The sequence below is a fragment of the Pteronotus mesoamericanus genome, unplaced genomic scaffold (assembly GCF_021234165.1).
Source record: "Pteronotus mesoamericanus isolate MK-2021 breed Mesoamerican mustached bat unplaced genomic scaffold, CSHL_Meso_final contig_64, whole genome shotgun sequence".
Taxonomy (NCBI): Eukaryota; Metazoa; Chordata; class Mammalia; order Chiroptera; family Mormoopidae; genus Pteronotus; species Pteronotus mesoamericanus.
In genome coordinates this window covers 4395978-4407271 of record NW_026555224.1, presented here as the reverse complement: position 1 = coordinate 4407271, position 11294 = coordinate 4395978, and the positions used below count along the sequence as shown (strand labels likewise).

At 42.0% G+C, this 11294-nt stretch overlaps 1 protein-coding gene across 1 annotated transcript in view; it reads right to left on the bottom strand.

Moving 5' to 3' along the window:
* Positions 1 to 1043: 1043 nt before the first annotated feature.
* Positions 1044 to 11294, bottom strand: part of CDR2 (cerebellar degeneration related protein 2) — a 32981-nt gene continuing 22730 nt past the window's right edge. The window contains exons 3-5 of the mRNA XM_054580908.1: positions 4669 to 4817; positions 4251 to 4412; positions 1044 to 2823 (exon numbers count right to left, since the gene is read on the bottom strand). Coding sequence (XP_054436883.1) covers positions 1974 to 2823; positions 4251 to 4412; positions 4669 to 4817 — 1161 coding nt within the window. The 3' untranslated portion in view covers positions 1044 to 1973. The remainder of the gene's footprint in view (positions 2824 to 4250; positions 4413 to 4668; positions 4818 to 11294) is intronic.

Below are 11294 nucleotides of genomic sequence, written 5' to 3'. Positions count from 1 at the left end.
TACTATTTAATGGGGAAAGGATTTCCGTTTTAAAGGTGAAGAGAATTATGGGTGGGGATGGATGGTGATGGCTGCACAAAAATGTGAATGTATTTACTACCACTGAACTGTAGACTTAAAGATAATTAAGTTTGTTATACTATGTGTATTTTTACCATAATAAATACAAAAAAAATAATTTAGATGGATTGAAGAATTGTCAAGACAAAAAGGAACAAAGATTATATTTCATTACAGATTTTTTTTCATAGTAGCAAAGATTAGAGACAATCTACCCACCAGGGAGCATGTGTGTGTACTGGAGTACTATGCAGCTACCATAAAGAATGTAGATGGTCTGATAAAGATACATAATTTCAAAGATACACGGTTTAGTAAAAATGGCAGATGCAGTACAGAAGATACTCTTGTTTAAAATATGGGTCATATAAACATACTCATGTACTAACGTGTACAGAAAGTATTCTGGAAGAATATACAAGCAGCACAACTAGTTGATTTTGGGGAGATGGGTTGGGAGGTCAGGGAAGACAAGATAACCAACTTTATAAACCCTCTGTTTGAATAATATCTTAACCCACATTTTTAAAATTTAAATAATCCAAAAGCAAAACTAATTTAGATTCAATGTTCAGTGTTTGAACGCTGTAGTTTCTTTCCTATAATTGAATGAGCAAATGTTTTGAGAATCAACTTGTCAAATGCTATTAATTTGAAACCAAGTCTGACACTACTAAAATAGTGAAAAATTAGAGTACATAAATTTAAAAATGTCTTTCAATCATACAGTAATTTTAACCAATACTTGTCCATCTGAGAATTGGTGCTATTATACAATCTCAAGAGTCTACTTAAAAGAAATGGAAAAAAGAATCACTATCAAATCTTCCTAGAGATATCACTGGAAGTAAAAAGAGTGAACAATTGGTTATAACAGTGAAGTGGCTTAAGCTTAAAATAATAAGCAATAGATCCATTTGTTCGTTTTCATAGGTAGCTTTATTTGCTTTTTAGAAAAATATATACAATTACTGGATCCTCAGTTCTCTTAAATAGTTTTAAATTAATGTATGCAAGTACAAGGAGTCTATATCCACTGTTAGAATGCCAATACTGTTCAATAAAGCAGCAGATGGGAATTCTGGCAGCCAAGTCAAACCACTGACAGGAATAGCAGGAACTGAACAGGTCATCTGGGTCAGACAGCACAGGTGAGGTTTGTCCCCTTTGAATTTTAAGAATGAAAAGATGTGTGTATTCAGCTATCCTAACCACTGTGCTTTGCGTGAAGACATTTGGGTGTGGAATGGAGGCCCTTGGAGCTGATAGGTTAACTCTGTTCAAGCAGAGCTCACCTTTCAGGGGGGTGCTCTGTGGGTTTAGATCTGCTAGGATTACCTGTCACAGTTGACTGGTAGCAAATGAAACTCAAAGTTGTGGAGTATTTGTTAATACTGTTTCTTTGGATTAGACCCCTACTTTCTCCTGAATGTTCTTAATGAATTCACAGTATCCAACACTGTGAAGATGGTTCAGGTGGCGGCTGACTTCCACAGTTTCAAGCAGTTAAGCAAGAAGACAGCAGGGATTGCCTTAGCTTCGTTTCAACCTCGCCTTTTCCAGGATATACTATACACTGTATATACATAACTACATCCTATGAAAACTCCAGGCCTACCTCTCCAGGAGCATAATTCTGCCACCCCTACTTCTGGGGCTTCTTGTGGAATGGCAGCCTAATCAGCGCGCCAGCTAGAGGCCAGTTTGTCATAGGACTTCCTGAAGAGCTTAAAGGGAACTGGGTTAGGGAACTGATACCAGGAGCCATCAGACTCTTTCCTCGCTGTACATTAACACGCTTGCTAAGTAAGCAAAGCATGTTGAGCAGCTTCAGGCTTTGGGCTCTACAAATGCTTATCTGAATGGGAGAGGGGTAATGGAGACAGGAAATGAGCAGGGGAGCTGAGGCCCCATTAGGAAGGAGAGGGGAGAGAGCGAAATTTCATTCTCTGCTCCTGGATCTCCTGCTTTGTCTTTTGGATGCAGCTGAATATCTCCTTAAAGAGCACTTTGTATTCAGGAGGCGGCGTGCTGCTGGGGGAACCAGCAGGTTCAGGGGTGCCAGTGGTGGTCGGGTCCCTGGCAGCTGAGTCCCTCGCAGCTGGGTCCCTAGCCGGAGCCCTGGCAGTCTGTACAGCCTTGTGGGACAGTGAGTCCCCGTCCTGCTGGCACTTCCGCAGCAGCTCCTCATACTTCGCCTTCAGGGCACTATACTGAGTGTCCACTTCATGCAGCAGGGACACGCCCCTCTGCTTCACAGCCTTGGACCTCCGGATGCATGTCTCCTCGTGACCCTTCACAATGTCACTGCCTGCCAAGCTACTGAGTACTGTCTCACTGCTGCTGCGCTTGAGGGGCCTCCGCTGGGCCTCAGGCACTGTCAGCAGCATCTCCTCCAGCAGGCTCTGGTCAGGCTCCTTGAAAGGGACAAATAGGGAGTCGGGCACCAGCTTCTCGACCCCATTCACGAAGGGACGCTCCGACTGCAGGACGTGCCGCATTTCAGCCACTTCAGCCTCCAGCTCCAGCACCCGGGCCTGGTAGATGCTGGCGGCCCCCAGCTGCTGCTGCAGCTCAGTGTTCTCCCTCAGCACAAGCCCATACTCCTCCTCCAGGCCCCCCCGCCTCTGCCGCTCCAGGCTCAGCTGTGCTTGCAGTGTCCTCACTGCCTTCTTCAAGTGCTTGTTCTCCTCTTCCTCAGGGCTTGGCTGACTTGGCAAGGAAGTGATCTTTTCCGCAAACACGTGGTCATACACGAAGTGTCTAGAAAAAATGTGGACAGAATATATTACACAGGTTGACTGAGAATGAAGAGCAGAAGAGTAGTCATTTTTTTTTTTTCCAGCTAAATATTTTCAAGGAGCTCTGACAGGGACTGATTTTTTTTTTTCAAATACATTTGTCTCTGCCTACCCCCCACCACTTTCCCTTGCCCCCTCCCTCCTTCCCTCCCTCAGCTCTTCCCCTTTGGTTTTGTCCATGAGTCCTTGCTATATGTTCCTTGACTTTCCCATTCCCTTCCTTATCCCCGTCCCCCCTCCCTCCTTCCCTCTTGTCTCTGTTGATCTCTTTTCCTTTCAGTGTTGCTGGGACCGAATTTTTGCCTATTTCTCACTAGAGCAGTGGGTAAAACTAAATTGTGTGATGTGGGCAAAAAAACATGCTTGAAAACAATCTTTGAGACTAATTTTTCTTAAATGTCAAATGTGCTCTAGAACACCTATTCCCAAAGATGAGCAGTCCATTGCTACCCCTCCAAAGAATCGGAGTGGCCCAGTGGTCTCTGGCCTTGGTTAGATAAGATTCTCCAGGGTAGTCCTAAAAATTATTGACTCCTGGGTCCCACCCTCTGAGTCCCCTCACCCCCAAGATTCTGGCCTAGCTGGTCTGCCGCCTGGACTTGGGGGTTTTCCAAGCTCTCCATGTGGTTTATAATATGCAGCCAAGGCTGAGAACCATTGTTGCAGTGATTTTTAACCAGGAATGCACATCAGAATCACCTGGTAGCTTTTTGCCCACACTCAGAGATTGTGATGTAGGCCTGAGGGAATCCGTGTGTATTGCGGTTGGAAAAACTCCTCAGGTGAGCTGATGAACCAAGCAAGCCAATGGTGAGACCCAGTAAACACAGAGCTGGCCTCTTTTCCTGTTCAGGGTCCTATGTGACAATGTGCTCACCTGCCTCTAACAGGATGGAAAGCCCCATGAGGGAGGGCAGGAACTGTGTCTGTTTTCCTCAATATTTCTCATGTCCAGCACAACACCTGACACACAAGTGCTCAATAAATAGTTATTAAATAGAAATTCAATCGCATAACTAAATTGTAAAGGCATTTCTGTAGGCGCAAAAACCATTCTCTAGGGTTTTTGTTTTACTGAAATTTCAATTTTTTCTTCACTCTAATGTGAAATACAACCCCCAAATTTGTGGTTTATCAGAAGTACTGCATCTTATTTTAAACTAAGATTTAAGCACATTAAAAGCATGGAAATAAATGCTCCCAAGACTTTAGAAAATAATTTTTCATGGAATAACTAATACCCAAGAACTGTATAATTTGCATGTTTAAGTGGCTCTGCTCTAATAGCCAAGTGGCATTTCTTAAATGTGCTTTGAAGCTATAGGAATGCAGATGGCATCTGTGTGGAGACACCTCTGCCAGGACATGCTATGGAACGTGGGCTCTTACTGGCGCAAGTCATAGAGCTCTTTCAGACGTGAGAAGCTGGGTGCTGACTTCTGGTCACACTTTCCCTGGCTCCTCCTTCCTTGGCTAGATGACTTCAACTCTTCCACTTGGCTCTGGAGGTGATCGATGTTGGCTTGCAGGCACTCGATTGTTTCAGTCAGACTGTAAGATACAGAGAGAGGCTGACTGCTGCTTGTCATATGAAATTGAAGGCATAACAGGGGGAGAGATTAGCTGTCAGCCACTCAAACTGGGCTTTCTTAACTGGAAAGGATTGTTGAAGAATTCTCTATTCTTCATAGAGAATTAAACAAAACCTTATCCCATACTGACCCAAACCCACACAGCCATGCTCTATTCTAGTTTATACTCAATGACTCCTGCCCAGGGCCTCCTTGATGGATTCTAGAAAGTTTACCTCAGAATCTTCTGCTGTGAGGCTTTGCTGTCAGCAACAAGCTTTTGATTTGTTTCTTCCAGTTCCCTTGCTGTGACATCTAACTGCTCATAAACCTTCGCATGCTGCTCATTCATCTGCCGCAGAAGCTCCACCTGCTTGGTCAGGTACTGTAAGAGAAGGTAGTTGCAATCAGTTATACACTAAACAAATGATACCTGCTGCCTTCTAGCACCACCAGGTGTCATGCAATGCAATTCTGACAGGAACTCCCTGGAGTTAGTGACCCCCACAAGCCGTGAGGGTTCAGTCCCACAAAACTCCTCCTACTTTAGATGCCAGTTTCAAGTCCCAAGAGCCACCTGTACTTCCAGCTAACTGGCTATAATTTGGGGGTTCCCATGACCTCCCTTCAGGTTCAATAATTTGCTACAACAACTCGCAGAACTCAGGAAGTGACTTTATTTACATTTACTGGTTTATTTATAAAGGTATCAACTCAGGAAGAGCCAACTGGAAGAGATGCACTGGGCAAGACAGTAGGTTGGGGGGTGGAAGAGCTTCCATGCCCTCTCCAGATGTACCACCCTCTCACGCATCAGTGTGTTCACCAACCCAGAAACTCCCTCAGCCTCATTTCAGTTTTATTGAAGACTCAGTATATAGGTATGACTGATTAAATCATTGCCAATCTCCAGTCCCTGTCCCGTCCCCAGAGGCTAGAGCTGGGCTGAGAGTTATAGCTTTCTTCTGGCAACCAGTCCTCATCCTATCAGTCAGGAAATTCCAACGGTTTTATGAGTTCTGTATCAGGAACTGGGAACAAAGAGTAAGTATGTAATTTTTATTATACTCACAATATCACAGGTTTATTTTATGAAAAGAAGAACTTTAAATCCCAATTGAACTACCTGTCCTGACAGGAAGTGAGTACAGGCCATGCTTTATATGCTTAGTTCCCCTAGTGCTTACCAACACCCTGTGTATCACTGAGGTTGATCAAATCCTACAAAGCACATAACATGCATAAAAATTAACATTCAACAGGGAAATTTAGTGAGAGATGATGATTCCACAAGAGAAAAAGCATGGAACACAAAATTAAGGTTTAAGCAAAAGTTTCATATTTTACAGAAAGAAAAAATCCTAATGTGGAGGATTTCAGATGATTTTTCACTTGAAAAAGTTATTTTTTTCTCTAAGTGAGCCTTTGTGGTGGGAAAAAAAGAGGTGGGGATAATATTGACTTAACCAGAAAGCGATATTTTAGTTTATTATTCAAAGACTCATGTTATTTTTAATTCTGTGAGAATGTTATCGCCATAATCATTTTTCATGAAAAACTCACCAGATTATTTTTGTGCTGCTAATACTGCTTTCTAAATGGCCAAGGGCAAAGACAATAATCACAGCCTAATGCCTCACTGTTAAGTTACTTTGATTTCCTACTCAACTCCACCTGAAGACACTGAAACAGCATATATTTCAGATGAAATATTCATAATATTTCTCTGGAAAGAAGAATAAAAGGTAAGTCTGAGGCATCACCAATGACCAAATGGTAACAGACCAAAGGTATAACTTTAAAGATACTTTTCTTGAGGCTTTTAAAAAAAAAATTCTCACCTGAGGATATGTTTATTGATTTTAGAGAAAGAGAAACATCAATGTGAGAAACACTGATCAGTTGCCTCCTCTAAGTACCCCAACCAGGGATTGAACCCACAACCTAATTATGTCCCCTGATTGGGATCAAACCCACAACATTTGGCGTATGGGATAACGCTCCAACCAACTAAGCTACCTGGCCAGGGCTTCTTGAGGTTTTTTACACAACTATACAAATATTTGCAAAGCTAACCAACTTTTCAAATAATAGGATAAATGATCTCAATGAGCTCTTTAAACAGCATTGTGGCAGAGCCGATAAAAACAAACATGGCCTTTTTTCAAATCTGGTTACATAACTTGGAAGCAATGTGTTGAGAGAAACAGCTCTCATAACTTCAACTTTCTCATCTAAATTCTCGGGGTCAAAAGTGTTTTGGAAAACTCTTTATAGTTTAGAAAGACAACATGGCACAATCCACACACACATACACACACACACACACAGACACTTTATAACACCCCAGTGAGGTCTGGGTAGCACCCTGTAATTAAGAATTAATATTTCTGCAACAAAAAGTATGCACAGCCCTGGCTGGTGTGGCCCAGTCGATTGAGTGCTGGTCTGTGAACCAAAGGGTTGTCAGTTCGATTCCCAGTCTAGTTAGGGCACATGCCTGGGTTGTGGGCCAGGTCCCCAGTAGGGGGCGCAAGAGAGACAACCACAGCTTGATGTTTCTTTCCCTCTCTTTCTCCTCTCCTTCCTCTCTCTAAAAGTAAATAAATAAAATCTTTTTTAAAAAAGTATGAATGATTACAAATAGTCTCACATCAGTTCAGATCAAGGTTTGTTGTTCCACCCCACCCCCATTTTTGCTTCAAACTTAAAAAAAAAAAATCTTGTTTTATAAGCCTTTGAGTTTGGAATTGAAAAAAAGAGGCTGTAAATCGGTTTGGACCTACCTTGTAGGTGCTAATGAAATGAGATAAGCAGCATAGCACATGGGCCCTGTGAAGTCTGTGCTTACTCTTCACTCCCCCTGCTCCACCAGCTCTCTTGGTCCCTGGGACACCAACCATTGAGTCTCCTGGGGGAAGCCTTTTCAGGACTGCAGGAGGGTGCCCTTAATCTTGTCCTCTGGCTAGCAATGTCATAGCAGAACAGCAATGTGTCAATCTCTTAGGAATACTGGATTGGAAAAAAGGTTTAGAATCACAGGAATATATATAATGGTTGCAGAAATTTTCCAAGTTCTTTTTGTCATGTCTCAAGTATTCTTTGGGACCGATCCACAATGCACTAAATATTAGTTTACAACAGGAGCTGTTCCTGCCCAGTGACTGAAATACTCCTATCCTCTGTAGGACACATACGCCCCATAGAGGGGAGGTGAGAAGCCAATTTCCACAGAAGCCTTTGTGGGCAAAGGTTCAGAGAAAATACATGGCCCGATGGGAGGCAGCGATATAGTAGTTAAAAGCACAGGCTTTGGGATCAAACTTTGGTTTGAGGTCCCATTTTTGCCATTTCTAACTGGGTGACTTTCGGCAAGTAACTTAATTTTTCTACGGTGAGGTTAAATTATCACCTACTTCATAAGAGTGCTGTGAGATGAATAGATGTAAAGGGTTCAGCATGGTATCTGGCATATAAAATAACTGCTCAAAAAGACAAGAGGCAGCTATTGTTATCTTTATCTACAGTTCCATTTTTCAAACTTTAAGTGTGCTAAGATTCATTTGAGGATTTACTGAAATACATATAGGAACCTGGGTCCTTTCCCTTAAAATTCTCATTCAGTGAGATTAGGGTAAAGCCAGGATTCTGCATTTTTAGTCAAAACTCAGGTGTTGTTAGTACAAGTGGAAAATCCTGGAAGTCTCCCCTCCCCCAGTGTCTTTCTCCTGGGTCTGGGAGATAGAAGGATTCATTCGCTTGGATAAACAATAATTCTTAAGCTTAATCTTACCATTTTCCTTCTTAGGACTTAGTTTAGTTGCAGTTACTCACTAAGATTAGGCTATATATCAACTGTATCACAGCAGCATTCTTACCATGTTATATGCTGATACATTTTTAGAATCATAATCCCCTGAAATTACATACCAGTTACCTTAACCTCAAGTGCTTCTTCCTAACTTTTAGTTCACCCAAATACTGACTCTCTACAGATGGCTAATCTTATCTATTGCATATTAAAACTTTCTATTATGGATAATTTCAAACCTATATGAATGCAGAGAAAATGACTTAATGAATCCCCATCTACCCATCATCCAGTTTTAATAATTATCAATAGTAATCCTGTTTCATCTCTTCTACACTCTTCATCTTCAATTATTTTTAAAACACATCTAAGACATTTAATCCAAGTATACATATTTACATATTTCTAAAAGATAACGCTTTTAATTTTAACCACAATTCCAATTGTACCTAAACCCTCCCCCAATAATTCCTTAATGTCATCTATTTTGTTTCAGTGTTAATACTTTCCCAACTGTCTCTTAAATGGGTTTACCAGCTTCATCTGTTAGTGATTGTCTTATTTCACACTCAGGGGGTACATTTACCCTAAAATTTTGGAGCTTCCTCACTCACTGTCCCTCCTCCTTTAAAGCCTTTACCCTACTCTCCCCTCTCCCACTGGCTCCATTTAATCCAGCAGTTAACCTGGGGTCCATGGATAGAATTTAGAGGTTCTTGCAAACTTGGATGTGGAGAAAGTTACATCTTCATCTTCACTAACTTGCTAATTGAAATTTAGCCTTTCCTTCAATTATGAATGGTGGCAAAAAAGAACCCACCAGTAGTAGGAAGGGTATTTAGGAATTCATTACCAATAGGAATCAAATATTTTCATATCTCACTATAATGGTTGCAGCCATCACTGTTTGAAATTATAGTAGTTTTTAGGTTGCCATTAGATTTTGGTATTTAATGCACTTCACAAAGAAACACCTATATTACTAACCACACATTTATTTTTTCAATATTTTGATAGGCATTCAATAACAGATTCCCTGTGTAATTCTGTGTTTTCTAAGTGGAACATTACAGACCCCCATAGACATCCAAAGAGATGCACGGCACAAAAATAGTCCATAGCCCCAATTACCCTTTAGGCCTCTGTTCAAACAACCTATTCCAAAGCCTTTTCAGACCTCTTCTCCCAAGGTACCCGATTAATTTCCCTCAAAACACTTAACACAGTAATAAACAACTGAACTATTTACTTGTTAATGTCATAGCCTTTTTAACCCTCTTCTCACATATCTGGTCTATTTAGCACAACTCCTGACATATAGTAGGGACCTAAAAAATACTGGCTGAATGGCCATTTCTAGACCTCTGATCACAACAGCTTGTGCTTTGCAACACTCAAGACTGCAACATGTCCAGAGAATGTACTCAGAGGTTTTGAGAAAGGCTTTACTTTTAGCCCTCATGAGAAGCCCTATTAGCCACTAATTCTCTTCCCTCTTGTCCAATTTATAGATTATTCTCTGTATTTATTCCCCTGGCGTAGATACTCCCCAGTAATCTGAAAGAGAGTCATTTATAATTCCTATCAGCAATTATGTGGGTCTCAAGTTGCTGTCCCTTTTCCAAGATATAATGCTCAAATTGGAGTTGTGGCCAATATAAAGGAAACAAGTCAATATGCAACTAAGCACAAAGAGGCTATGTGAAAAACTACAGTAAGCCCCCCTCATTTGATATATAAAAGGCTGTGATAGCCCTAGCGGGGAAACTGCTGGTTGGAGCGCTGTCCCAATATGCCACAGTTGTAGGTTTGATCCTGTGTCAGGATGTTGGGAACCGTCCTGCCTGGTTTCAGGGACTGTGGCCTCACCAACAGATGAGAGGGCCCCAAGGCTGGAGTCCCCCTGGCAGGGGCTGCACCCCTCACATCACCCTGCTTGGTCCCGGAGGATGGCTGGTCAGTCAATGAAGGATAAGACCCCTCCATGGCAGGGACAACCTGAGACCGGCACAGTCGCACAGGGACCATCAGGGAAGGACTTAGGGGACACGGAGAAGGGAAAAGACCCTCACTCCTTGGCTCTGTCATGGCCGGAGTCCTTGTTCTATCTGAGATAAGTCTCCTTATCTCTTCGCTGCTCTGCCCGCCACCTGACCAGTTCAGTAAAACAATACTAAAGGCAGGTACAGTCCTGATCTGGATCAGGTGGTTCCCAAGGACAATTAGGCCTGTAAAAGGAATGTGTTAAATCCTATAAAACTTACTTTGCTAAGAATGCCCTAGAGTTGATGAGTACTGATGTTTGGGGTCCAGCATAGAATGTGATCAGTTCCCCAGGTTCCAGGGCTGAATGGGCACCACCCTGTCTACCAGACCCTGACCTGAGGCAAATCTCTGTGTTCCTTCAATCATAGCCTTTTGACATTGATGGATGAGCCTTGCATGCATGCTGTATATCCCTGTGCATATCATTTTCAATAAAAGCCACTTCAAGAGAAGGGCTCAGGGCATTCGCCACTAGAGGGAATCACCACCCCCTTTTCCTGGCTGACTGAGAGTGTCTGGAACAACTTAGTTTATTTTCCTCTATTTGTGGCAACCCAGGGGGACTCTGCGGGGAATGGGATACCCTGCCCCCCATCAGGGCACATACAAGAAGCAACAAATGAATGCACAAATAAGTGGAACAAAAAACTGGTATGTCTCTCTCTCCCTCCCTGCCCTCTCTAAACCAATCAATAAAAATGAAAATAAATAAGTAAGTAAATAAATAAATAAAGCAAGCAAGCAAGAAAGGAAGGAGGCCAGCCTGTGAGAAAAACACAATGAAACCATTTAGGAAGACCTTGTGATATTTTGATCTCATAGGACTTGGCTTTAAAGATAATCCAAATAATGGCAGGGAGCTTGTTTTCACATGGTAGGAGTTTAATCTTATTATTATTAAAACTAATCAGAAAACCTTTCACTTCTCCAAGAACTAGCAGAGGAGTTCAAATTGGTCAGCAGCTTAAAACAGAAATTATTAAATCAGCAAATACTGACCTAAGT